The sequence below is a fragment of the Takifugu flavidus genome, chromosome 8 (genome assembly GCF_003711565.1).
Source record: "Takifugu flavidus isolate HTHZ2018 chromosome 8, ASM371156v2, whole genome shotgun sequence".
Classification (NCBI taxonomy): domain Eukaryota; kingdom Metazoa; phylum Chordata; class Actinopteri; order Tetraodontiformes; family Tetraodontidae; genus Takifugu; species Takifugu flavidus.
In genome coordinates, this window is record NC_079527.1 from 6,653,190 (window position 1) to 6,680,876 (window position 27,687).

General features: G+C 47.9%; 2 protein-coding genes across 15 annotated transcripts in view; one reads left to right on the plus strand and one right to left on the minus strand.

The window, feature by feature from the left end:
* Positions 1 to 14,904, plus strand: part of si:dkey-178k16.1 (band 4.1-like protein 1) — a 29,262-nt gene extending 14,358 nt beyond the window's left edge. For 5 of the 13 annotated variants that reach the window (XM_057040376.1, XM_057040372.1, XM_057040369.1 and 2 more), the window contains 21 exons: positions 1,490 to 1,594; positions 3,288 to 3,330; positions 3,421 to 3,496; positions 3,735 to 3,953; positions 4,014 to 4,101; positions 4,164 to 4,337; positions 5,129 to 5,226; positions 5,489 to 5,664; positions 5,759 to 5,982; positions 6,360 to 6,398; positions 8,042 to 8,071; positions 8,250 to 8,405; positions 9,136 to 10,029; positions 10,871 to 10,921; positions 11,022 to 11,423; positions 12,093 to 12,299; positions 12,374 to 12,433; positions 12,502 to 12,591; positions 12,669 to 12,749; positions 12,816 to 12,929; positions 13,012 to 14,904. In XM_057040376.1, coding sequence (XP_056896356.1) covers positions 1,520 to 1,594; positions 3,288 to 3,330; positions 3,421 to 3,496; positions 3,735 to 3,953; positions 4,014 to 4,101; positions 4,164 to 4,337; positions 5,129 to 5,226; positions 5,489 to 5,664; positions 5,759 to 5,982; positions 6,360 to 6,398; positions 8,042 to 8,071; positions 8,250 to 8,405; positions 9,136 to 10,029; positions 10,871 to 10,921; positions 11,022 to 11,423; positions 12,093 to 12,299; positions 12,374 to 12,433; positions 12,502 to 12,591; positions 12,669 to 12,749; positions 12,816 to 12,929; positions 13,012 to 13,017 — 3,303 coding nt within the window. In that variant the 5' untranslated portion in view covers positions 1,490 to 1,519 and the 3' untranslated portion in view covers positions 13,018 to 14,904. Of the gene's footprint in view, positions 1 to 1,489; positions 1,595 to 3,287; positions 3,331 to 3,420; positions 3,497 to 3,734; positions 3,954 to 4,013; positions 4,102 to 4,163; positions 4,338 to 5,128; positions 5,227 to 5,488; positions 5,665 to 5,758; positions 5,983 to 6,359; positions 6,399 to 8,041; positions 8,072 to 8,249; positions 8,430 to 9,135; positions 10,030 to 10,870; positions 10,922 to 11,021; positions 11,424 to 12,092; positions 12,300 to 12,373; positions 12,434 to 12,501; positions 12,592 to 12,668; positions 12,750 to 12,815; positions 12,930 to 13,011 lie in introns of all 13 variants that reach the window. The other 8 variants (XM_057040370.1, XM_057040374.1, XM_057040371.1 and 5 more) reach the window with 8 other exon arrangements.
* Positions 14,905 to 15,377: 473 nt separating this feature from the next.
* cntn3a.1 (contactin 3a, tandem duplicate 1) overlaps positions 15,378 to 27,687 on the minus strand; it is a 54,268-nt gene continuing 41,958 nt past the window's right edge. The window contains exons 12-24 of one of the 2 annotated variants that reach the window (XM_057040384.1): positions 24,217 to 24,344; positions 22,388 to 22,563; positions 21,336 to 21,453; positions 20,602 to 20,760; positions 20,123 to 20,272; positions 19,832 to 19,902; positions 19,516 to 19,750; positions 18,888 to 18,997; positions 18,533 to 18,719; positions 17,620 to 17,732; positions 17,082 to 17,250; positions 16,341 to 16,472; positions 15,378 to 16,254 (exon numbers count right to left, since the gene is read on the minus strand). In XM_057040384.1, coding sequence (XP_056896364.1) covers positions 16,387 to 16,472; positions 17,082 to 17,250; positions 17,620 to 17,732; positions 18,533 to 18,719; positions 18,888 to 18,997; positions 19,516 to 19,750; positions 19,832 to 19,902; positions 20,123 to 20,272; positions 20,602 to 20,760; positions 21,336 to 21,453; positions 22,388 to 22,563; positions 24,217 to 24,344 — 1,702 coding nt within the window. In that variant the 3' untranslated portion in view covers positions 15,378 to 16,254; positions 16,341 to 16,386. Of the gene's footprint in view, positions 16,473 to 17,081; positions 17,251 to 17,619; positions 17,733 to 18,532; positions 18,720 to 18,887; positions 18,998 to 19,515; positions 19,751 to 19,831; positions 19,903 to 20,122; positions 20,273 to 20,601; positions 20,761 to 21,335; positions 21,454 to 22,387; positions 22,564 to 24,216; positions 24,345 to 27,687 lie in introns of both variants that reach the window. The other variant, XM_057040383.1, reaches the window with a different exon arrangement.

Consider the following 27,687-nt stretch of genomic DNA (forward strand, 5'->3'; position numbering starts at 1 on the left):
AGATTTATGATACAGGGCCCTGGTCTGAGCTCCCTCTGCAGAGGAGCGGAGGCGATAATATGTGTTTGCCTACTGTGTATTTTGCAGAATTTATTCCCAGTTTAATAGCCTATATGAGCCTTTGCCTCCCCAACCGCTTTATACCAGAATTGAAGTGCAGAGAAAGCTTCAGACCTGAGGGCGACATGAGGCAGTGAAAAAAGGAGGACCTTCATCTTTGAGGAGCAGGCGCTATCGACCATGGGATGCAGGTGTATTTCTAAGGAAATCACGAGTCGGATTTGGTGTATAAATATGCCTTGTGAGACTGGAAAAATTGAATCAATTGTAGGAGTCTGTCAATTATATTGACTCGCAATTACTGACCTGACCTTTGCTTTCCAAGTTATTTAGGTTAAAAGACTGTAAATTAACGCTAGACTGCAGTAGATTCTGGAACCATGAGGCCCCAACAGATTAGAGAGCCGCCCGAACAGCTTCATGATTTCTCCCTCCTCTCTCCGTGTTTGCATGGCTGAGGTGATCAGCTAAATGGATTTCTAAGACGACACACAAATGTCTGTTAACACAATCAGCCGAAGAACTAGTGACGGGAGCCTGATTGGAGCCGATCGGGGCGACGGCGAAATCTCATCAAGCAGCCTCCAAATTGGTTCTCGTGCTGTGGGCGACCACCTGAGATGCCGGAAAATCAAATAAATGCCCTCCCCCTTAAAAAGGGGAAAGCCAGAAGCAGCCCCCGGCTGTTGATCAGCACGCTGCTCTCGCTCCTGCAGCCACGTTGAGCCTGACCTCTCACTGGTTGAATTCAGACGTTATTAACAGTTCATTAATGCACATCGTCTCTGCAAAGCGCCGTGAACACGGCTTTGTGTCAGCCTCGCGGTAGGCAGAGACAGAGGAAGTGAGAGGGCACAGGCACTAACAGAAGGGACCTATTAGATGGGTTTCCATGGTAACAGCCACTTGGTTGGTTTTCCACCATTGGAGCCAGGTTTCCTTCGGAGATGAATCTGGCGTGTGTGTGTGTGTGTGTGTGTGTGTGTGTGGCATTTGCCAAGGCCAGCCCTGCAACCCACAGAGTCCTCATTGAGGGCCTTGATGGAAAATGGGTGTGGCCTTTAAACACCACTGATGTGGAAGGGAACGGTAGAGTGCTGCTCCTCATCAGCGGCACAGAGGACGACAGCATGGACCTCCTTGACGTCCCTGATTTTTCTCAGACTTCTTTGTCCAGCTGTCCGTCAGGCCACATAATTATATACCAGTGCGGCATGTTGTTCGATGTGGTGGACAAAAAAAAGAGTTGTAACCTCGTCTGGACATCAGCTACGCAGTTATCATCAAGAGAAAAGATGGACAAAAGGGGCAACAATCTGCTGCAATAATAACAATCTGTTATGGCTCTGATTTCCAGGAGAACACCACTCCTAAAGGCACTTAAAGTGTGTGTGTGTGTGGTGTGTGTGTGTGTGTGTGTGTGTAACAGAAATTTGCCAAAGGCCAGACCCTCCTGGACATGGTGTGTGGCCATCTGAACCTGCTGGAGAGAGACTACTTTGGCCTGACTTTCCAGGACACGGACAACTCCAAGGTCAGACACACAGAAACACACAAACACTCAGTGTAGATCTGGAACAGGACCAAATCATAAGGGTACATCGACAATCTGCACTGTTTTAAATCCAATTTTAAATGCAGCATGGTACCGTTAGGACGGCCCTAAATGCTACTGGTGAGTTTCTATTAAACTTGCGTTTTTGATAAATTCATGAAGTCAAATGGCCAAAAATGGAAATATTCAATATTTTCTGCCATAAATACACAACACAAATTCAATCATTCTAGCCTCGGTAGGCATAAATGTGCGACAGAGCTATGCGCCAAACATAAAAAAATCAGATAAAACTCTTCAAAAGAAAGGTCTGACTTGTATACCCATAGCAACGGTTGTTAGATGAGGTTCTCTGAGAGAGCAGGGAAATAAATTTGCAGCCAAGATCCTCACAATGATCTCACCTCTAAAACAGAGGACTGAACAAAGGAGGGGCTGGAGCCTCCCTGTGACATCGTCAGTGAACTGTCCGGGAACCTCAGATATGAATCTTCCTGGACCTGAGAAGATGGTCAGATGACCTTGCCCGACCTCCTCCACTGACAGAGCTGTTGAAGCAACCTCACAGCCTAGCAACCAAGCCAGGTTACATGGCAACTTCAGGATGGTGTCAAAGGAGAGGCTGGTGGAGAGGAGAGCATGGTTCTGCTGATCCAAGACGTCATTCAGCTCCTAGAAAGTGCCAAAGTGTCAGAGGCAGACATTTGAAGAACCTGGATGAGAAGATTCAGAGTTGTGAGATACTGGTAAAGCCAAAACTAGTGCTGGAACCAGCAGCATCACAAAACCATCGATGGAACCACTAAAACTACTGGCTGGAGTCTTTTCAAAGCGCTTCAACTCTGGGACCAGAGTTGGGTGTTGGATAAAATATAACGTGCACGTTTAAGTTCAGTATTTGACCAGCAGGGGGCTGGTCAAATACGCGATGTAACCTGTCCCAGTTGCCATAACGATTCTTGACATTCATGAAATGCCAATTACCTCACAAACAAAACAGCCTTTATCCTGCTGCCGTCTCTTCCCTGTTGCCCTTTTAATCCATATGAAATCACTTCTGGTGAGAGTAGTGCGTATAGTATTTAACCGTTTAAAGGCTGATTAAACTGGGTGACCTTTTAAAAGCCGTCCAAAACGTGCACGATGCGCTGTGAAACTCCAGTGACATTAAACAGAGGCACCCCGAATCAGCTGGCTCTTCCAGCTGTTAGGAGCAGTTGTACCAGGACCCGAAAGCAGGCAGCACACAGTGGAGGGTGGTGTCCGAAAAACGAAAAATTGGAGGTAATCCAGCAAACAGTCCAAACTCACCACGATAGTCCAATCACAATAGGCAAAATCACAAAAGGCAAAATCACAAAGAGTCGGGGTTTCACAGAAGGGACAAAACATTCCAACCCTGGAAACAGGAGTACAGCCTTTAAATAGGGGACTAGATTACTGATGGCCTGCGGCTCCAGCTGTGGCAGGGGAAAAGCTCCACCACGCCCCCTGCAGGAAGAAAACTGTAACCAAGCTCCCAGAACCCAACACTAGCCTCAATAATACAGCCTAAAACTCCTTTTTCTGTCGGCCATCTAACAGCATTTCAACATCAGGAACCTAAAACACAGACAGGGACAGTAGGTTTTAAATTTGAAGATAATTTTTCATGTTTATTTTTCCCTTTCAGAACTGGTTGGATCCTTCCAAAGAGATTAAAAAGCAAATTCGTGGTAAGAATAAAAGACACACGCACGCCTTGCAACAATTCGCACAGGAAAAACATCTGTTCTAAAACCTCCCTGTTGGTGACTTGCCTTCAGCCGGCTCCTGGATCTTCGGTTTTTCGGTGAAGTTCTACCCTCCAGACCCGTCAGTACTCATCGAAGACATCACCAGGTGAGCCCTGCCCATAAGCTGCAAGTTTACTCCACATCAAATCTGATATAACCTCGAGGTTGTGCTATGTATCCTTTGTAAGCTAACTGTGAGAGTTATTTTGGGTTTTCTAGCAGGTTAGCACTCTTCTTTTATGATTGATTTATGTCCCTGTGGGTCTAACGTCTAAAGTTCATGTCCAGGAACTGAAAAACAGTTTCTCTGTTGACTATGAAAGTGGTCATTTCCTGGTTTACAGGTACTACCTGTGCCTGCAGCTGAGGGATGACATCCTGTCTGGGCGTCTTCCTTGTTCTTTTGTCACCCACGCCCTTTTGGGCTCCTACACCGTTCAGGCTGAGCTCGGCGACTACGAGCCTGAAGAACACGGCCCCGACTACGTCAACGACTTCCACTTCGCGCCCAACCAGACCCGCGAGCTGGAGGAGAGAGTGATGGAGCTGCACCGTAACTACAGGTGAGGAGCAGCAGAGGTTTGGAACAGCGGCACCGACCTGATGATGCGTTGATCTCACAGGGGAATGAGTCCAGCAGAGGCGGATCTGAGCTTCCTAGAAAATGCCAAGAAACTCTCCATGTACGGGGTGGATCTGCATCACGCTAAGGTACGGAGGCAGAACCTTATCTCGTACTTGGTCCAGACCTTGAATGTGGTCTCTTTGTCCAGGATTCAGAAGGGATCGACATCATGCTCGGCGTTAGCGCTAACGGGCTGCTCATCTACAGAGACCGCCTCAGGATCAATCGATTCGCTTGGCCAAAAATCCTCAAGATCTCCTACAAGAGAAGCAACTTCTACATTAAGATCCGCCCCGGCGAGGTAAACCCAAACCTAGATCAGGTGATTTCATGCCCCTTTCTGTTTACGTCTCTCCATTCTTGCACGCACGCTTGCCTCACCAGCCCCTGACAAAGTTTACCGCTGCTAAAAAAAAACACCTAATTTAACTCCCAGAAAAAACTTACGATATCTCCCAGTTTGATGAAAGCACTCCTCCAAACCATTTGACACTTGAAGGAGAGCTTTTTATATCCCCGCCAGATGAATTTGAGGATGATATGTCACGATTTATTCTTCTCATCCTTCTCTCGTGCTCTGGAGAGATTTGAAGCGGATTAGCCAGTCAGGAGGAGTTGCTCTTTCATCAAGAATCTTAATGTTGAAGCCTCGCCGAGCTCGTTACTGTTTTCGCTGGATTCTTTGCATCAACATAGTAACGCTAACATCATTAGCATTCTGTCTCTAGCACTGCTGGCATCACTATTTATTCTGAACTTGGATTGCTTTGTGAAAATGGTCTTAGTCTCCTGTGTGCCTACGGTTTGAATGTTTAAAGGCCTGTCCTCGCGCTAACAGCCTATCGATTCCACGGTGCTTATTTTCTGTACACGCTAACTGAACATGTGATCTGCAGAGGTTCATCTGTAGCGGTTAGAGACTCTGCCCGATGTGGTGCTAGGATACACGCACATATTTGCTGAACATAGGATGTTTATTTTGTATCGCTGTGGATGACCCCGCCCCCACCCCTTCCACCATACCTCCACCTTTCCCTGCACTCCCTTCACTATCCTTTTGTTTTTCCTACCTCCTCAACTCCTCCTGCACCACCTCATCCCACTGCCGATAAGTACGAACAGTTTGAGAGCACCATTGGCTTCAAGCTGCCCAACCACCGGGCCTCGAAGCGACTGTGGAAGGTCTGCATTGAGCACCACACCTTCTTCAGGTAGGCCCGGACTCGCACAGACCCACGGTTGGTTTTTTTTACCCCTTTGCACCCCCAGAACCACCACTAGTTTGTTGTCTGGGTTGCTTCTACTAGTTCCTAACCCCTAACCCTGTGGAGGTGATAGTAATGATACTCTTTCTACTACTGCTACTACTACTAATATTAATAATACCTGCCTCACAGTTCTTTTGGGGGGCATTAGGGGGCAGTAAAAGTTATGTTGTGAGTATTTGTGGTGGTAAATGAAAACTTCCTGTAGGTTGGTTTCCCCGGAGCCCCCTCCCAAAGGTTTCCTGGTGATTGGCTCCAAGTTCCGCTACAGCGGGCGGACCCAAGCCCAGACCAGACAGGCCAGCGCTCTGATCGATAGACCTGCGCCGCAGTTTGAACGGTCCGTGAGCAAGAGGCACATGCTGCCCCGGAGCACCGACGGAGGTAAAAGCCCGGGCCCTCGTTCACGTCGCTGATCGCAGTCAATCAGCACCACCCAGATTTCTAACTCCCCCTTTGACCTCACCCCGGACCCCAGCCCTGACCCTGGCCGACAGCATGGACCAGCTGTCCCAGCGGAGCTCCAGCAGCCGCACGCAGTTCATGTCCAGAGAAGACCTGGACCAGGAGGGCAGCCTGGACCTGGATCACGAACATTACCTGGACCCGGATCAGTCCATCGATCAGGAGCTGGAGCATCACCAAGCCGAAGAGCAGGATCAAAGGGACATTTCGCCGCCCACCAAGACTTTGGAGGTCAAGGTAGGTCCCTGCACCAAAGCACCCTGGAGCCAGGCCATGAAAACCCAACTGGATCGGATTATTTAAAAAGCAAAACCCATAATTTTCTGGAGCAGAATTAGAGAGTTGCCTCATTATCGAAGCGTCAGACCTCATCTCTCTCTCTCATGGTAATAACTTTGCTTCTTTCCTCCCTCTCTGCTGCTTCTCTCCAGTCTTATCCCAGATTAAGTCCGCTCCTCTTAACATTTCATAAGAATCCTGCTACAGTCTCAGCATCAGACGTTTTTTTAACCTCCACCCGGGCTGTGACTGTTCTGTAAATCTAACACTCTTTACTAACGTCAGCTCTTTTCTCTCTGACCTCTCTGTCGTCCTCGTCCCCTCTCCTCTCGCAGGGCGAGGACGCGGGCTCTCCCGTAGACTCAAAGTTGGAGGTATTTTCACCTTCGCCGTCTGTCTGGGTTTGCGGACGTTTTCCCCGTCCATCTGTACACAAACACACCCTCAGAGGGGGAACATGAGCGCCTTTTCAAGTCACGTTGTCCAGCGTTCCCCTGGGAGTAATCCAGGAGCGCTTCCTGACTGGAGCTTCAGATCGTTGACTGTCTTTAACAGCGTATTAGCCTAATCCTCCTAAGCACGTGAGATAAAGCAGCATTTGCAGATTTTTATGTAATCGTCGACACGCGGGCTGCATCTCAAACAGCGTCGCGGCCAAACACGAGAGGGGGTTGTTTGCTTTGAAGCAGACGGCGCGCTTCACGATTCAGTGAACTGTTGGGGGTCCCCAGTGGTGCCGTCGCCGGGTCTGCAGTGTTGCTCTTTTTTAGTAATTCTTCTTTAATTAAACAAGAAAATCATACAGGGAATTGACTAAAAACTTGCATGCGGTCTTTCGTATCTTTGATATTTAAGTTTAAATAGATTTGGGCATCAAAGCCACTAAATTTCACTAGTAGCCGTTAAAGAAGCTGCTAAAATTCTGAACGTGTCAACCAGTTTCGGTTTGATTATTTTTACAAACATATGTCTTTTGTTCGATTGTGAACAAAAGACATAATCAAATTGTGTTCTCTCTTTTTTTTGACCAATTTGGGGTCGCGTGCGAGGTGATGTGCTGGGGCCCAGCCCAGCTGACATATGGGTGAAGGTGGATACACCCCTGGAAGCAACGCTAGCTCATTGCAGCGCCCTGTGTGACCCGTTAGGGGTTCAGCACCTTGCACAATGACACTTCTCTGAAGTCCCACAACTGAGACTTGAACCAAGAACCCTCCACTTCTTAGCCCCGCCCCCTACGGGCCGAGCTCAAAAAACAAATGATTGCGCATGTAGGTGCTTTAGTGCGAGTGATATTGGTGCTCTCCGTATCTGATGAAGATACTCTGTTAATGCGATTGGAGATTGTTTTTCCATCACATGTATACGCCTTAATCAGAATTTAACTACACAATGAACGCTTCACAACCCTCAAGAAAGCCGGCGTCAGCATATAGAGTTCTTCTCCTCATCTGGTCTGCCACCTGATTCCAGTTGTTTATGTCTCAACCAGAAAAGGGGCCATTTTAACCTGCCGAAAAGACGCTTATCGCCACCTAGTGTTGAGGAGGTGGACATTTTTTTTCAACGTTGCATGTAAACAGGGCCGAAGAACAGATTCCGATGCCAAAGTCCAATATTGAGCACAGCATGTGTAAGCTGTGCATGTGAATGTGCTGAGTGTGTAGCTCTGATTTTTAGCCCTGCAGGAAATCTTTAGCTGTGAAGGGTTTGATGTGTGCCATTGGAATGTGGTCAAATCATTGGACAAAGAAGACTGGGGATAATCCCCCCCTCCACGCTGTTTTTCCTGCTCAATAAACGTCCGCGTTAATTGTCAGATTGTCCCCGTCTTCGACTCAGTGAAAAGCCTTGATTGAGTCGACTGATTCTCTGTCTGTCTGTCCCTCTGGCCGCCTACAGTTTTGACTCACCCGCAGCACTTTCCCTCTGTCTCTGCACGCCAAACCCACCCCCTTCCTCTCCCCTTCCCCGCCTCCTCCACTTCCCTCACCCCCCCCAACGCCATCTCATCCAGGATGCCGTCGCCCTTCGGCCCAAACAGGAGGTACTGCCTGCATGTGCTGTGTGTGGTCCTCATGCTTGACTGTGTCTTCTTCTCTGCTGTTCCTTACGTTTAGACTTATAGAACACTGAGACCTTTGTTCTTTTGTCGTAAACACTATTCCCAGTATCTTTTTGTAACTGCTGCTGGTCTGAGTGTCTTCTTCTCACTGTGTGAGCAGCAGTTCTTGGACAAGCCAGAAGATGTTCTGCAGAAGCATCAGGCCAGCATCAATGAGCTGAAGAGGGCACTGAAGCAACCCAATAGCAAGAAGGCCCCGAGGGAGAAGCGCCCCTCCTCAGCTACCCCTCCTGGAGGAACCCCCGAAAGAAAACCAGTAAGAGCACCATCTGCTCCCAGAGTGAGCTCCAAATTAGCTATCTGTGAAAAATGTGGCTGTGAAATCAAACAAAAACAGAAGGATTAGCCTGCTAATGCTAATACATATGCTAGAAAATGTTATGGTTTTAATTACAGTTAAAAATCTAACTTGACAGGTTGTTATTATTTATTAGTTTTCAGAAAAATATGGAAGCACTGACTATGACTTAAAATTATTTATTTGGGTTTTTTTCCTAGATTTGTGGGAGAAGAAAGCAGAAATAAAGTTAAAACCGATAACCTAATATATCTGTTGCTATTTTATGGTTTTATTTGACAGCCAATGAAATACTTAATTAAACTGGTGCGATTTCAGCTTCAGGGACGCCTGTTTCATGTCAGAATGAATAGAAAAAATATTTTACTTTGATTGAACATTTTTCTAAAAAAGTTGGAACAGTAAGATTCAATTCGTGATATTTGGCAAATCATTGTTTAACACATTGAATCCAATATTTAGTTGATCATTCTTGTGATGCCTGTTTCATCTATCGTGTTTTTTATCTCGCACCTTATCGCTCGATCTCATGAAACCTTCAAAATCTCGCTTTTATTAGGGAAAAAAAGCAGGGAAACAGGAAAAAGACTGCGCTTCGTTTGTAGTTTTCCCTCGGATTCTACGATAAATAACGGACGAGCAGTCTCGTAGCTCCGCTAACACAATTGTCTACTCTATGTCAACATAGGCGGCCGCTGATGCCAGATCGAATGACACGCGGGATGCTTTTGAAAGCCCACCACACACTTGCTCTGAATCGGGAAAACGTGGCTCTGAGGGTAAAGACGTGCTCTCTGTGGCGTCCTGGACCCAAGCCAACGGGAAAAATCACCAAACGCCGGCTAACGTTATAAAAACAGTGCGTGCAACGTCAGCCATGCAGGAAATAAATTTAAAACTTCCACTCGCAACTGAGGCCTTCGACTGGAACGCTGTTCACGAGAATGGATACAGCCCCTCGCCCGGCAAACAGAGCTCTGTGTTTGTCGACAGCGATGTTAGACATCGTCAACACGAGCAGAATATTCCTTCCCGGACCTTTGATGCCCCGCTGTTTGTGGATTCTCTCCCTCGGGGAAGTGGGACTGAAACTGCCAGCAGCAAGAGGGATTTCGAGATTTGGAAAACAAACAAGCCGTTCCCTCTAGAGCCAGAAAACGACAACAAAACAGGGAACTTGCAATCTGAGGTCACCAAAATAGTTCCTCTCAAGCCACAGAGATCCAAGAAGTCTCTGAATAAAGATGTGAGTCCCGCCCAGATCTGGTCTGATAGAGGAGTCCCCGAAGTGAACGTGACCCAATTGAAAGACGGATCATGGCAGGCAGGAAGGGAGGATCAAGACTGTGAAGAGCAGCATTTCAGGGGTCCAGTGGGACAAAGTCCGAGCCAGAGAGGAGGTGAGACCTTCTACGGCTCCGATTTTAAAGACGTTCTCTTCTGCTGCTCCAAAGTCCCGACGGCCCCTCCCAGGAGCCTCCCACTGAAAACGCACTGGTCTCTCGACCGTCACACCAACATGGACAACAGCCACATCCACCACCGGTCGGCCGGTCAGGAGACGTCCAAGAGGAAGCGAGCGGTAAAGCCCCGTTTGTCCATCATGGGGAAAGCCAACCATTGTCAAAACACTGCATGAGCTTCGGGCGACATCATCTGAAAGCCGATCGCACGCGCACCCCTGAACTCATGCGGCTGCGTACGAGAAAGCAAAAGTTCACCTTCCTCCGCATTGCATCATTGGCCCGGAGAGCTTTTTGCTTTCCGTCCTTCCTGTCAGCAGCACTTGACATCCGCTTGGTCATTGGCCAGATCACAAAGCCTCAGACATCCCGTTTTATCCCACCTAACCTGCCACGTTAACATCCGACCTCCTCCCAGCTCCCTCATGGGATAAACGCTGCTGCCCGTTTCCCACCATTTTCCTTTGAAACCACCAACCAAACGTCGGCGCTTCCCTAAATGGCTGAAAAGAGCGCCGGAGCCGCGCGCCCTGCTTGACACCTCTGCAGCAGAAAACAAAGAAAGGCGATCAGACGTAATGACAGGCTGCAGAGCTGCCAAACGCTCCTCAAGGCTCCGGAATTCATATGGTGCATTGACGAATATGAATCCCTGCTTCCTGAAAGGGAGGTTTCAGTGCACGACATCACCATTACAGTCACAACCATTCAGCGAGGTTAACCTACGAAGCTAGCTGGAGGTGCATGTGTCTGATACGAGCGCTGGTATTAACGGCAGGCGAAGAGGTGAAGCGCTCCTAATAACACAAGTTAATTAGATTACTGCTATAATGTGTTTAATAACTCTTCATTTCAGTCGTGTGCGACGCCGCGGCAGCATGTGGCAGCAGCGGCAAAAAGAGCTCAGCTGTCATCTGTAACGTCTTGTAGTGACGCCAGAATGTTGTTTCCCCTCTGTAGGAGACGCCGCCCACGCCAGCCATCCACGAAGAGCCGCTCAGTGACGCCTCAGTGAGTCGTTACGTTGAACCCTTTGCCTGCTTTTAGCCTCTGTCTTTGCTAAAAGCTCATTTAGCGAAACAAATTAAGCGCTAAATGTTTCCCTCCACAGAAGGAGCCATGGGAAAAACGCCTGGGCTCCGTCTCGGAGGACGATCAGGACCACGACACGCTGTACCTGAAGGAAGCCCACCTGGGCATCGAGCGGAAGTGCTCCAGCATCACCGTCAGCTCCACGTCCAGCCTGGAGGCTGAGGTGGACTTCACCGTCCTCACCGACCTGCAGACGGGCATGGAGGAGTTCTCCAGGGGCATGTCGGAGCTGGGGGACAGGAATCTCTCCCCCGACGGGGGCCTGTGCTTCAGCATCGACTTCCTCCAGCCGCAGGGACCACCTGAAGTCCCTCCCCCTCTGACAACGGCGCCCGCCGCCAGAGGAGCCAGCAGGAGCCCTCCGGCCAAGCACGCCGGCGCAGAAGAGGTCCGAACGGAGGTCAAACGTCCCGAAGGACAGGTACGGTCTCCGCTCCTGTCATTAGAGTTATTCAGGAAAACGGGAGCGACTATTTTTGATCCCCTAAAAATACACATGAAGAAACTATTCTCTTTCATCTCGGGATATAAAAGATCGCCGGCAAATGATTTTCCACAAACAACAGCAACTGAGGCTGCATCCGTCTGGAATAATGGCTGAGTTTTATCACGGATGATGACTGATGAAGGTTTCTGTGTGGCGTTCACACCCCTGGCGTGTTGGCGTGTTCCGCTGTTTACTGTTACTATGATGGGAAAAAAAGATATGCAGTGAATTTATCTACGGGAGGGGGGGTGTAAACGTCACAATGATTACTATGGTGACATCATCACACTTTATGAGTCCTAATCGGTGATTATTTATCATTTCAGTAAAAACCAGCCGAAGGTTGTTGCTGCACTGAGCTCATTTCATTCACGCACATCAGGCTAAGTGATGCATATCAAACGTTATTGATGAGCTGTAAAACACTTAAAGCTCTTAAAATGCTCCCAGGAGATCCTCAGCAGATGTTTACACATTTCTTGGCTAAACGGGGATGTTATGCTGGGCCACTGAGACTTACTGGTTGTCTGTACTTTGAATTGAAGGAAAGGCGAAAGGAGGTTCAGGTTTCAACCGTTTGATCTTTTTTGATCTTTTTTCCAGCCGGCAGTACCAAGGAAACCAAAGAGGTCGGTGCCGGTGTCGTCCTCCGTAGACCGCGAGACCGGCCGCATCGCCGCCTACGCGCCGCTGAGCAGGGAGGCCAGCGACGTCATGCCAACGCCGGCGGTCAGGAAGACGGACGTGAGGACGGAGACGCAGGCCAACGGGTCGGAGGTCACCACCACTATCGTGGAGTTCACGGATCCGGTAGGTCCGCTCATCACACGGACACAGAAGAGGCGCGTTGGTCACACTGGGTGTGGGGGGGGCTTCTGTTTCAGGATCATGGCATCACGGCTATGAGTGAGGTTTCCTACTCTACCCGACAGACCGTCTCCCCCGTGAGTACAAACAGGGTTGCAACTCAGACCCCCCCTCTCTCCTCGAATACCAAGTCTTTTCCTGTCAGGTTCACGTCAGCAGTTTAAGCAGAGAGTCGGCGGGTTCGCCCATCCTCGTTGCTGAAAACGTCACATCGGCAACCACGCACGTTACCAAGGTAGAGGAGAGGGCGGAGCTACATCTGGCTCCTTCCTGAGTCCCACTGGTTGAAGGAAACGTGTGTTTGTGTTGCAGACGGTGAAGGGAGGTTACTCAGAGACGCGGATCGAGAAGAGGATCATAATCACAGGGGACGACGACGTGGACCAGGAGCAGGTACGGGCGTACGCCACCTGCACGCTTAGAGGTATATTCTGACTGTCCATCTTCGCTCTCCATCAGGCTCTGGCTATTGCAATACAGGAAGCGAAGCAGCAGCATCCCGACATGCAGGTGACCAAGGCGATTGTTGTCAGGGAAACGGAATCCACCGAGGATCGCCACGGTGCGTCAGAGGTATGGCGCCTTCGTCGCTCCGAACGATTCAGTAAAGTTTTCAGCCTTTGACCAAAGCTTTTCTCTGCTTCCTCACCCGCAGTCCTGATTTCCTGACACGCGAGCGCCCCCCTTTGGACAAGAAGCGTCATCGTCCCCAGTTAATAAAATCGCCACTTTCTGATGAACAGCCTGTGGAGCTTTTACCGTGCCCTTGTTCACAAAACACAGCCAAGAGTTTTCCTTTATTTAGATTTCCGTCCCTGACAGTTTGGAAGACACGTCTCATCTTCAGTTGGCTCGGCGCCACCAGAAACCCAAACACGTGGAGCAATGACAGCGATTACACCTCTGAGCCCCTGCAAACCTCCGAGTGCCTCAGTATTCAAACTCCTCACGCCTCAAAGATCAAACCGACGCCAATAAGACGCACGTTGGGAATGAATCCACCTACCAGAGTTTGATCATAAATCCATACGCGTATCTTCCAGTTCTGTAGAACGTGGCAGCGTTCGGTGAGAAGAGAGAGGAATCCTTTCAGTTTTTGGAACCAAACCAAATCACAGTACTTCCCTCTCTCTCTGTCTCAAAGGTTTTACTGCTGTCAGGAGTACTTTACAGTGTGTGTGTGTGTGTGTGTGTGTGCCCACTTCCTGTATGCAAGGATAGATGAGTTGTGACGTCATGACAGAATTTGTGCGTCTGGGCTTCAGACACTCCAACATATCAGAAACCTGCTGTATTATTTTGGTTCCTCCTGTCGCTTCAGTCGGCTCGCTTCTCTCCCAGGTTTCCAAACAAAACGGAGGTAGAAACTTCAAACTTCAGAGGCTTCAGAGATTTATCAGCTAAAGGAACGTTTGCATGGTTGGTCGCATTTTGGCAGGACACCGATTGATTAATGAGAATGTCAGAAAAAGAAACAAATTCTGGCTCCAAAGTGGAAAATATGAAGCATATGATGTGTTTTCATTAGAATGCCCCCATAAACAGTAGCAGGTGTAGGTCTAGTTGGCTGTATTCAGTTGATTTTAGTATTTATTTGGATTATTTATGTATTTATTTCCTTATTTAATGTGAGGCTGACTCATTCTCCTTGTGAATCTTAGACTGCAGGTTCTCTACCAAGTTCAGTACAGTGCCAGATGATTTTTAAAAAAAAAGAAAAAAAAGATAAATGCTACATATCTGAACATGTTAGATTGTGTGTGATTTGGTATTTGAATGTTAGATGCTGTCCTGAAGTGTGTTGGTTAAGGTAGCGGTTAAAATTGCACACGTACGAGTCTTATTTTCTATGACATCACTTTTTATGGGGAAAAAAAAGTGAACTTTCATCCCAGTTAAGTGCCAAGAAAGATGGGTTGCGTCAAAGATTACCTTTCTTCAAAGCAACGTTCCATATTTGGGCCCCCGGGATTGCCCAAATTCACAAACTGCATTTAGATTATTGCATCCCCGTTGACATTTTTCGTAGCGTGAGCATCGATCGTCATGTTTGGGTTCAAGAATAACGTGATTAGTCATGAATGTGGGTGTCAAACTGAAAGTTTGGGAGGGAAACTCGTGCAGCCATGCATAATGGTGCTGTGCATTTGGTGCAGTCCGGTGACTTGTGGAGATGCGTAGTTCCTGTGGTTGCAATGAGCGTTAATGTCCGCTAGAGGGTGCCGTGTACTTACAGAACTGAGCTGAATCCTGGTCAGATTGACCCCCCCACCCCACCCCCAACCTCTCAGAAGCCTAAAGTCAGACTCACAGCACCACTCTACCCTGTTGATGGAACTCTGCACACTAACACCAGACTGAGTAACCACAAACTTGACTGTGGTTCAGAGGTCTGACTCGAAGACCACCTCTCTGTACAGCGCTCTCCTCCTCCTCCTCCTCCTCAGCAGCTTCAACTCTCCTGCTCTCCATTGCTTGGTGCTGTGACTTCGTTGTACATTGTACTTGCATTTCCTTAAAACAAATAAAAAGAAAACAGAGAGAAAAAGAGGAGAGTTTTGGTTCTTTCCTAGATGGTCACTCCTGGAGGTCACTTTGGATTGTTGTGCTCTTTCCCATCAGTCTCTGCATCAGTCTCCCCCAGTGCACCTCCCAATGCCCCCTTGTGTTGAAACCTCTCCATTCCTCCCTGCATCTTTCCCTAAAGCCTTCTCATCTCCATGTCCCTCGTCATCTATTTTTCCTCATGTTTGACCCTTTTTATGCAGTTGAAAAATTCCATGTGCATGTTCTCGATCTTAAATGAATAAGATCAGATGCATCATTTCATATACCTTTAACCAAATCCCAGATGCATGATGGGATTTTTTTAGTAGAATAATAAAATATGAGCATCTCCTGGCCTGTAATTTCACTACTTTAGTGCCCAGATCTGACATAAAAATAATCCCAAGGGATTAAAAGTGCCTCCTAGTCATGAGGTGATAAAGCTTACGAGCTCATCAGAGGAAGACGTGGAAATAAGAAGTCACCATGTTTATTAAAAGCGAGTTGATCCAGTCTGAAATCCTAAACAACGTACACTGACCAGTCGGTAGAGCCTCTGAAGGTCCACCACCTTCACTGCTCGCGCAGGAGCCATGACAGTTCAGGGAGAACAAGAGAAATCTCATAGTATACAGCTAATTACTGATGGAGCAGCGTGAAGAGCCAGAAACACAATGAGGAAAATAAATAAATCATCTCTGGAACATCACTGATGAGACTCCTAAGACTTAAGGCTCGTTTGGGACCTGAGGATTCCGTCCACCCAGCGCCCGGCGACGCTGAGTGAAGAGTCTTCTTTTGGATGAAGGAGGAAGCTAAGACATCTATTACTCAACACAGGCTGGCTGCTGACGATGGGATTCGCACGAGGCGTGCGCACGCTGCGTCTTCTCACAATGATACAACAGGCGGTTCCGCTCCGTACCTTTGGTTACAGTCTGAGATGCACCGTGGGCCGATGCGGAAGCATGAGTCCAATCCAGGTGGCGTTAAAAACGGTCCAAAATTTATTTGACTTTTTTTTCTTGTTTTCTTCCTTTTTTAAATGTAGGTTTAGCAGATAAATTCACCCACACACACATGAGCCGGGTACGGGCTTCAGTCTCCTCCACAACCAGGTAAAAAACCTCCAAAAAAACATCATCTGAGAAAGGTCCAGAGGTCTGTACAGCAGCCCTGCAGAGAAGAGAAGCATACACATATCTCTGCCCACGGTCCTCAGAGGTTAGAAGCACTGGTCCCCCAAGTACAGGAGAGGAAACGGAGGAAAACCATCAAAGAGACTGCGGAGTGACGCTTCTTATTATTCCAAAACAACAGCCCGTGGAAGAGCCGGGTCCTCTCAGCGAATCTGTTTGAAAGGCAGGACGGATCTTTATAGAAGAGCGGAGATACTAAGCCAGGGCAGGAAGTGGACATCACGTGGTCGTCTCTGACCTGCCGTTTCTCCCGTTGGCGGGCGGCGAGCTCCTGCAGATGTTTGTCATAACATGGCTGTGAAGAGGGACGCCGCCAGGATAACCAGAGAGTAAGTACAGGTCCCCTGGGCCGCTCCCAACGGCACGGCACCTGAAATCCAGACAAGTCCATCAGCTTAATAATGTATTATTCTTCTACATCTGTGATCATATATGCCATAAAAGAAATCGTGTGGCGTAAATACCGAACAGTACCGCTAGATGGCACTGCCACCCTGCCTGCCAGCTGGTTTAAAACCAGAGTGGGCATAGCATTGAAGGACGTATAAAAACAGAAATATTCACTTTCAGACAACAAAACACTGCACATATTATTTGCGTGTTCCTTCCCATTTCTTTGTTTGATGGGATATGCAGTCATTTTCAGTCTTTAGATAAGAGACTCTACTTCACTGCCAAGGCAGTTAAACACAATAACTTCAATGAGGAAAAAAAACCTCCACTTTAGCATTTGATGGAAATATGAGAAGATAGTGGTTTATCTTAAAGCAACAGCTTGGACTTTATATTTACACGTATTTCTAGAGTGTCCCATTAATAATCAACCTCAACAATAATCAATAAAACCTACAGCAGTAGAGTTTAGAAACGGCCTTAGATAGAAGAAATGAGGTGCAGAGAAGGACTGGAATCATAACTCTACATATGCTTTAAAAAGTTTGGATGTTGACAGATCATAAACCCCGCCGCCACAACCCACCTGCTATCTTGGGGATGGTGATCTGGCGGCTGCTCCTGCCCTCCCCTCCCTCGCTGAAGGGCTTGATCTGGATGACGTAGTCCTGGTTGACCGGCAGCGACAGCTCCAGAGAGGTGCTGTTGGTCTCCACCACACTGGGCCGGCTGTGTTTGTCCTGGCTGTACATCACCTGCGGGGGGTGGAAAAAGGGTGGCGGCGTGAGCTTTAGCACAAACTGTGAACTCTAACAAGGACTGACCCAGGGTGGAGCAGAGATACGGGAGGATTCTTGATGTTGCTGCTGCCTATCTAGATCTTTATCTCAGCTGTGTGACTCCCCCTTGAGCTACAAACCATAAGGTTGTGGAGTTTTGTGTAAAGCTGAATGCATACTGGTATAAAGAAAGGGGGTAGTGGGTGGTTGGGTTACAAAAGGTTATACCTTCAAAGATCTAATGCTACAATGCCACTACAACAGACAGAAATAGGCCTTCCTGGCAAAATCTATATTAAAATAGACTGTTTCCTCATCCTCTTCCACGTTTCGCCCCGTTTCTACCTTGTATCCTGTGACCTCTGACTCGTTCTCCAGAGCGTGCACCTGGTCCCATCTCAGGATCACCTTGGAGTTGGACGTGTTCCACATGATTTTGCCCGGTGCTTGACTGGGCGCTGCGAAGAAAGGGGAGCAACCAGCAAGCCGCTCAATAAACAGCAACATCAAGAACTTTTTGAGATCCCGTAGCTGAGAGCAAAAAAGTGGCGGGGGGATTAGATGTGGAGGCGTGAGAACAGCATGTTTGGATCTCACTGAGGGTCGGGGGGATGTATAAGTGTGTAACAAGTGTATAACAACATCAACGTCTTTCCACATCAGAGGTGAGAAACTGGGAACCTGTCCATGTTTTGCAGGTATTATTGTATGTATTTATCTAAAGATAGACGTTCATCACATCCAGCCACACCTGAAGAGAGGCAACAGTCTGACCGCCTGGATTTCAGAGGCAAGAATGTGGATGTTGCTGTTCGCACAGCTCAGTCCAGAACCGAAGATAATGTGTCTAAAATAAACCCAAATGTAAACCTGAATACCTTGAAATATTGCTGTTTCAGCATAATAAATCATTAAATGTCTGCTCCTGCAAACTGACTTTGGAAAAAATGTTTTTTAAATACAGATAATAAAAAGGATAATGAGCAGAAAACATACAGTGGTACATTTGGAGTTGTTTACAGCTGTTTCCCAGATCTCAAGATATGTGTAACATTTGTCAAATCCGTTAGAATTGATTATTAGTAGTAATTATCCATTACATCTATCAAACAGGTAACCTCCACATGGTTTGTTGTGGAGGGAATATTGCCTTCACTCTAATAGTGAAGTACTTCAGGGGCGGCGTTCCTCCAGCCGGGCCAACCCATCACACACAAAGAAACAGTCATTTGCGGCAGCATAATTAAAAAGAGCTTACGTGGTTTTTTGGTTGTGACATTGACTGTGTTGCTCTGTGGACCCACTCCAGCGCTGTTATAGGCCCGCAGGGACACGTAATAGGTGCACCGGCCCTCCAGGTCCCTGATGAGCACTGAAGTTTTATTCCCCACCGTCCTGATGACACTGGCGGTGTCTGGCTTCTGCCTCTCGCTCCAGTACTGCAGCTACAACCCCAATAATAATAATAATCATTTATATAATATAATATCTATCAACATTCATCATCAGCAACACCACAACCCGGTCTGACTGAATAAGGAGCTGTGCAAGAAACCGGATCGTCGTCTGCTTTCTTTGTACGATCGGATGGTTCAGGATGGAGTCTGGCTGACCTCGTAGCCCAGGATGCGTCTGTTGCTCCAGGCTAGCGGCTTCCAGGTGACCTCCACCTCGGACGCGGAAACACTCCTCGCTCTCAGCCTCCCTGGAGCTCTGCTGGGCTCTGAACGCCACACACACACACACACACACACACACAGTCAGAAAGACATGCATTTTAACTAGAATTTATAGCATTTTGACCCCCTCGCAGCAGCTACACTTGATAAACAGGTGGCTGTCATGTAACTTGTCTCCTTCACGCTTTGCTTAAAACATACATTACAGAATTAATGCAGTACAAGTCACTTTGCTCGCTAAATGCCGACGATGTTAAAAGCATTTTTGCATGAAAAAAAACAAAAAACAAAACAAAAGCAGGAGAAGCTGAAACGGAAGCTTAAATTCCACAGTCCTGGACGTCTTTAAAAACAAAACCGAAACTAAAAGTCTCCCACTGTAGCTTTCAGTGTTCAGCATGGACAAATAAGAGACTCATTGCAGCTTTTGCTTCAGCTAGATTAGTGCTGAGCTCCGCCCTGGTGCAGCGCTAGCGTAGCCATCGCCATCGCCATCGCCGTCAGTCCCGCTCAACCAACAATCGTCCCCACCGGTTTGTGTTGTACTGGAAATGTGACCGACCTTCCTCAGCGGAGTGAATGGTGGTCACGGGGCTGAAAGGGCCTTCTCCTCTGTTGTTGTAAACCCCCACTTTGACCTGGTACGGGGAGAACGGGGGGATGCTTTCGTTCTTGAAAACGTATCTCGATGCCTCCGGGGAGGTGACGGCGGCCTGCATCCAACCTTGCGCCCCCAGAGGGCGGAAAGCCACCACGTAACCGAAACCCGAGCCGCTCTGGAGCTCCTCAGGAACGGGCTGAAGAGGAAGGACACGACCCAGGAGGCTGGAGTGACGTGAGCAGGCCACAAATTTTCGTATCTCAAAGACAAACCTTACCTCCCAAGTGATGACCAGCTCTGAGTGTCCTCCGCCCCCGCCGTTCACCCTGGCAGGAGTCACCCTTGGAGCTGGCGGAGCAGAGTGGGACCCGTTAGAATATTCATGTATCTTTTTAAGTTTGGAATCAATATATGGAGAGTTTGCTCAGCCTGATGGGAACAGAGATGTTTAACGTGGGGCTGAAGCGGCATTAAAGTTTTATTTAACTTAAATAAAAGTTTGAGTCCACATTCTGTACTCGAGAAAAGTGCTGGAATTGGACCTGGCAGCAGAGCTTGTGACACATACGCGTTTCTCTGGTGCGGGCCTTCTTGGACGGTCGGCTGGGCTCTCCCGTCCCGATGCTGTTGGTCGCCAGGACTCTGAACTCGTACTCCACCCAGGGATTCAGGTCGATGACGGTGGCCGACAGCTGCTTCCCTCCCAGCAGCTTGGGAACTGAGAGACATGGCAGAAACAGCGGTTCAGGGAAGCCCCGCGAGATCCTCCTCCGAGAGCCTGCGGCGCCGATGAGGTCTTCTTTACAGTTCATGTGTGATGTCTGGAAGCGACACCAGCCGCCGCCCCCTCGTTTCTTAGCTATTCTGTGAACATTCTAGTCAAAAATCCTCCAGAAGCATCTAGAGCAACAATAGGCTCCGCCATTTTGAATAGGGAGCTACTTGTTGTTAAACAGGGTTCTACTGGTGAATCGGTGGTCTTGATAAGGGCAGATGTCAGGTGAGACGTGCCCTCCGTATCGCTCTGCAGCTTAAAAACCAGCCTACCAGTGTTGACGGCCTGCCACCCGAGGAAGAAGGGTGTCCTGGCCTGGATGGCGTAGCTGAGGATTGGGCTGTAGTTGTCCGCCCCGGGTGCCCAGGACACTGACGCGGTGTTTTCTGTCACCGCGGTCACCCGACAGTCCCCGGGCGGGCCGGGGGGACCTGGAAGGAAAAGGTAGGTGCCTCACTCGGGATGAAAGCTGACCAGGGGACCAACTCACAAATGAACTGTACACCTGCTTCACTGTGGCCCCAGTAACAGCAGCATCAACATCTGGGAAACGCCTGGATGTGAGAGAAGGCCAAGGAGCTGTGTTTTCATCAGGGCCCCAGTGTTTTGCTATTGTTGTGGGGACTAACCACTAAATTGCACAGTTTCTGGTACCCTTTTATTATTATTTAGAAATGTGGAAAGGGTTCCTGGAAGCTATGCTAACAGCTCCTCCTCTGCTTCTCTGTCCCCGGTGTCTTTGACGGCATATTTTAAGGATCATTTGCGTAGTTTCCCAGTTCAGCCCGAGCTGCTGCCTGTTCTGCATTCTTCACTAAAATCTCTGCCTGTTCTGTTGCGAGGACACAGGCACCAGCCTCCACACATTCACGGCTGATTGTATCAGAAACGTACTCGCTGACCTGAGCCGAACAAAAGCAGCGTGTAAGAAGTTTAACCCGGGTGACGACCGAGCCTTTACACTCTTCAGCCTCAGCCATCATCACGCAGCAGGGATCACACTTACCTCTGACCACCACGTCCGTGGCAATTGACACGCTGTCCACCTTTGTCTGGACGGCACACGTGTATTTCCCAGCATGCTTTGGCTGAATGTTCCGGATCATGATGTCTCCGGATGAACGCTGTTGGTGCAAAAAGGCCACGGAGGGTAAAAAAAACATTAATTTCAACTTTCACAATAAGGTAAAAGGCCCTGAAATGCACCTGCACTGTCAGCGGGACTCTGATACATTATGAGAGACAAATCCAGGGACAGAGGGAAGAGGACGTCTTCATGCCTCCTTAAGAGGACAACAGTCAGAGCTGAGATGCTCCTGTTAGCACAATTTACTCTTAAATCAAATCATCGGAGGTCAGAATAAAACGCTAAATTGATGACTAAGCTACAAAACTCAGCCAGGGCATTTTTCCTCAGGTACATTATATAATATAGAATTAAGCTCATTATTTTTAAAACGAAGTTCAATAGTGAATCATGGCCACACATAATTATAAGCCCACGACAATTAATTATTAGCCTTGCAAATAGAATTATATAGTAGTGTTACACTGTCAAAGGATAACACATTCCGTAATAAGATCCTTGATTAGTGCTGCTGCTACCGTGACTAACAAGTCTTAAGAGACAAGTTGATAAAAAGCTCTGAAAATAGCTAATTTATTCATGTATTATTTGAAATAATTATGGGTGAAGAGGTCAGAGCTGCGGCTCTGCCTGCCTCTAAAAAGTCACGTTCAGCTGTTTCCTTTCGAGCTTTTTATGGTCAAACATTTCAATTAGTGAGTTAAATGAAGCTCAGCAGCAGGATTTGTTAAAGACAGCTGGGAATGCTGGGAAACCTGAACCAACACGAGCTAACTGGGGCTAAGGTTAGCCTCAAAAGTGACTTCATCGTGTCCACTCCGGTCAGGTCATTAGAGACTCGCAATGCATTATGGGATACACTGAGCACACTAAAGAGGGCAGACTAGACTGTTTCAGTGTCAGAAATGCAACTTCCTGTCTACGGGTTTCTCTCTTTTTTGCAGGAACTGCGGCGTCATGACTTCACTCACCCCGCCGACCTTCTCAAAAAAAGCCCAGAGGTTTCCAAAATGGATGAGCTGCTCGTTGAAGAACCAGGTGAACTTCAGCTCCAGCGTGGGGTCATGAGACACCTGACAGGGCAGAACGATGCTCTCCCCCACGGTGACGTCCAGGTGACCTGCCGGGCTGGTGATTGCGGTCGGTTCTGCAGACGCGGAGCAGAGCCGTTTTTAATTTCCCTGAACATTCAGAAATAAGTCCGGTCTTCCTTTAAGCCCCGTCCGAGGCATTTGTCAAACAATCTAAATTACTTTGCCGTCTAGCCGCCTGTTTGCGGTGCAGCGCCTTCATAAATCAGAATATGGTTTCATATAGGACCGAACTGAGAAGAGGAAGAGGAAAAAAAACAGGCAGAGGGGACAGAAGAAAGCAGCCATTACTGCAGGTCAGACATGAACCTATAATTTGGCTTGTGCCGAGACAAAAAGGCATTATTTCTGCATCCTCGCCGTGCTGCGTATCATCATAATCTTTTGTCCGCCTCGGCAGGGCGTCTGATCCAACAGCGGCGCTGAATACAGCCCGGGCCCCAACGCCGATCCACGGTGAATTATGCGTGCGTGTCATAAGCATCTAATGGGGAAGCGGGGCGACGCTGCGTGTCGGTGGGCAGGAAGGTCTATATTCAGCGGCGTCAAAACAAGATAACCCTCCAGGAGAGGCGAGGGTATCAGGTGAGTCTTGGGAAAGTTGAGCCCTCAGATGTGAAATGAGGGAGAAAACTTTCTGATTGCAAAGCTGTCACCCTCATTTCCCGTCCTGGCTGGAAGGGAAAAATCACAAATTGGCTCTCTCGGTCCCTTCAGTGCACTCTGAACGCAACCCCTCTGATTCCACCGTCCTCTGGAAGGAAATATTGTCCTAACAGCCCGGAAGAGGCCTGTATATAAAATGGTGCGTTCAGATTGGGAGGAATTGCCGGGGTGTGCTGTCGGCCCCGATTTTCCACGTAGAGAAGACCTGAAAGTGAGCATAAAGGAGTTCATGTGTGTCGAAACAGTGACAGGGACGGAACCGCGGCGTCAAGTGGCGAGGAGGGAGTGAAGTCAACGAGGAGGACATCTGAAAGGGGACTCGAAGGGACGTGAAAATAAGGCCTGATTGATCTTCCCTGAATGATCGTTGACCCGCAGCACGTGCTGCAACACGGGCGCCGCTACTGTGAACTCACAAACATCTCATACACGTGAAATGTTAATAAATCTGCAGCCGCGCACGTGGGGGTTGGAAAAGCTCCATTCAGACGTGCAAAGAAGGGGTGCGAGAAGCCAAAAATTGAGCTTCGGCGCGGGTCCATTTGCAATTCCAACAAGAAGAAAAAGAGCAGGAATAACCAAAAGGCATTTTAATAGAGTGCTGTTGTTGACTCTGCTCTTTAGAAAAGACCTGGAAAATTCATTACGCTGCACAAGTGCGCCCTTTCAGTGGACTCAGGTCCTGGGGAAAAACCCAGGCATGGCTGCGAGGCATGGTGTTAAAAATGGGGGTATGAATTAAACATGGAGGCACATAAATGTAATCAGCCTTACGTCTGGCTTCCTGCAGCCACTCCCAATCAACTAATTGGACAGTGTGTGTCTCAGGTAACAAGAGCCTTTTTAAAAAAAGAAAACTCTGCTTCTCTGTTCATTAGGAGTGAAAACTAGATGAAGGGCTGGTTGCGGCGCTGTCGGGAACCTTCAACAGATCTGATTATTTAGCTCACGTCCCTCCTACCTTCTGATTATAAGCAACGTCTTTAGCTGCAACACGAGAGGAAACAAAACCCCCTGAATGAGCCAAAACAGAAAAGTTTTACCTTTCACCAAGAGGCTGCCGGCGCTGCTCGCCACTCCAAACTGGTTTCTGGCCACGCAGGTGTAGAGTCCGTCGTCCAGTCTGGTGACGTTGGATATGCGAAGGCTTCCGTTATCCAACACGGTGACTCTGCGGATCACATGGGGTGAAAATCACTGCAGGTGAGACACGTCAGGCGCTCTCAGCTCGCAGATCATTTTAATTGGCGCCCTGTTCTTCGCCCTGATTCCAGGTAAGGAAAAGTTCAGCGTGAAGGCTTTGACTTCTCGGCGCCGTTGACGAGAGCAGTGGTTTAAGGAAGGGAGTCTAATTAAGGTTAGAGTAGATCTGAAACGATGAACGGACAGCGTCCAAGTGTTGCAGCCTGACATGCTAAAACATGAATGACATCCGAGACGGAGAATCACAACCCCTCCATGACGATCGATTTTGTTGAGGAGGGCAAAATCCCGTTTTGTGACCAGAATGAGTATTTTCACACACACACACACACACACAGTTCAAGGTTCGGAAGTGGGCTGAGTCAGCTGAGACGCAGGACTTGGCTTCTATTTTGACGCATGCCAACGTTTACTCCCCAAACATTTACATAAATGCTGCTTTAAGTAAACAGCCAGAGTGCGAAAGCAGCATTATTTCTTCTTCCTTTTATTGCATTGAATCATGGGAAGATTTCCCCAGCACAGACAGACATCCCAACCTGCCACTTGTGAGATAATGAAAGGAAGCGGGAATCTCAATGACAGATGGCGCCGGGGACTCCAAATACCAAAGATTCTCATTTCATCCGCTGGCGTCATCACTCAGGCCCGACAGATTTGCTCTGACAGAAAGTGCGCCGCCGTTGCTCCTCGTTCCAACCCCCCCACCCCCCCCCCTCCCCTCAAAAAAGACTTAACGCCACGGAGAAGTCGGCAGCGCTGCCTCGAGTCCTCGTGTCGCAGGGTTGCGTCCTGTTTTTCATGGAAGGCGGAGATGTCGGCACTATTCTAGTGCATGAGAAGGTTTACATTCTGCTAATCCTGAACGCTGATGGAACAAGGTGACATTTTCTCTTCACTTTACTTTTGGAAGCAAAAGTTTGGGAAACTTGAGAGCCTTGAGCAGCGTAGAAATCTGTGCCTCTTAGCATCAACAAGGCCTTGAATGGAGTGTTTTCACATAAAAAACAAAAGCCTGGACAGAAAGAAAGGGACCAGACTTCATGGAAATGCACATGATGGCTTTCATTCAGCCCCATTTTCCTGCATTTCAAGGCTAAAAGATAAAAGCTAAATCAAAAGTCATCAAATTGTTTGTTGTGCTCAGCTAACATTTGAGATGAAATGAAAGGGTCACAGGTGAGCCACATACTTCAGAAATACGAGGCTGAATCACTTATTTTCATGGGAATTGGAACCTCAAAGCAAAACTGGCCACGAACTATGCGTCAGAAAAAAAGACATGTTTTTAGGCCCATATTTAATCAAAATGAATCTCACTTTTATTATTTATATGAACTTGTTTTAATATATCTGCGGATCCTCTCGCATTGATACGTCCTCATTGATCTATTCGTCTTCTCAGCTGCTTTCGAAAATACATTTTCCCTGATCTGTCTCCTCTTTTATCTCTGTAATTACTGGAGTAGATCTATCACAGCGCTTTAAAGACAGACGCAGGAAGCTGCGCCTCCATCAGGCTTAGAGGATGTTGTAATCACTCTATCCTGCTATCAAGTTTCCAGAAAATGTATTTCCAGAGGAAATGAAGGAAAATAAACTTTGTCAGCCCGTATTTCATTTGTCTGTTTATTCTGCGGTTATTTGTCCTGCGGCATGAAATGGCTACGCAAAATATAATAAAAACCATGCTCGTCTGAGTTGATATGGATCGTAGCGCTCAATGATTAGCATTAAATGCTGTGATTAAACAGATTTTTCCACCAGGAAAAATGTGTCGGTGTGAACACAAGCATTTGGCTACTTCCAGATGTTGCCACTTGGAGCAAAAGCAACAACTGACGTTAGCTTAAAAGGGAACAGGTGCGACTATTGTGAGGTCAAAAGTGCTCAGCTAAGTGCATGCTAACGACAGAAGTATAATAAAACGCTGTGACACTTCCTTCCACTTAGCTTTGACACATTTTAAATGGAAGCCAACAATGCTAAAATAAAGCTAACTCTTATTTGGGAAGGGGAGGAGCCTATTTTCATTTGACTGAATTATCCAATCCGATGTGATCCATGAATTGAGGTCCCTGAACGGTACGCTGGGCAGAAGCCCAGCCAGTCATCATCTCCAGATTTCTAACAGAGAATACGAATAGTAACTAAGTCAAGAGTTGTTCAGATGTCCTGTAGGCAGCCTGGAATCACTTGGATCTCCTGGGAGGTCACGTATGCAGGAGACGATCCCACAGGGATCAATATAAATACACCGTAAAAGCCGCCTCGCCTTCAGCTAACAAAGACGCCACCGCTTGCTGAACTAATTAATCATTTAGCCTGATTGTAATTGAAAACAAGCAAAAGCCATTTGGCGCCATGCAAAAGATGAATATGTTAATGTTGTAGAGCAGTTGTTGGATGTGCACGGCTGACAAATGGAGTAACAAAAGGAGCGTTTGTATTGTCGGAGAGGGAAGCTACACAGCCAAGTTTTATACTCCGATCCTTCTTCTCTGCTTTTAATTGATCACAACCTCAACTAACGGAGCGGTTTGTATGCTCGACTCCTGCAGAACGCCGCCGCGGCTTTAAATGCACGAGCATCTCGCTGCTTTAGGTCATCCTGAACTTTACCCCCACCCTGGTGCATTCTCTACGGTAGCTTCACGCCTTTACGCTCCCAGCCTCCATCCTGGAAGTAATCTGTTGTCATTCCAGCCCGTCACGTATCGGCGTTTGCGTCCCGCCCCGCATCCTACACGTCTCACGGTGATACGAGGGCCACTTTCTCACTCTGGGGCACCGCGGTCATGTGACACCAGGGGTTCCGCCTCTCTGAGAGTGATACGGATGGCTTTTAATACCATGTATGTGAAATCCTCCTGTAGCCAACAATGGGATGCATTAAAAAGGTGGGTGGCAATTACAGGCTGCCTGTTGAGCTCAGACAGGCTACAACATTAGCATCCTTCATAGTTAGTGGTTTGATATGTTTTTTCCAAGATGTTCAAGTCACGAAGCTAGCAAACTATTTCCAACCAACATTAAAGTTCCCAATGATTATTTGCTGTCTTTAATGTGCAAACTTCACAGATCTGTGGGCAGTTTGTTTTCCCCCGCGTCAATGTTTGATAAAGCCTTTCAGCTCTGGTTTCAGGTCAATTTCCGACCGCATCTGAACCCAGAGAAATTAATTGCATTGACAAACGAATCCTTCTGCAAATCCTCCCCAGAAACTGGCTCCTTATTGTCGAAACGGCACAGCGGCGTAATGAGGTTGATGCTTCAAATATAACCGAAGGGAGATTCTGAACGCATTCAGG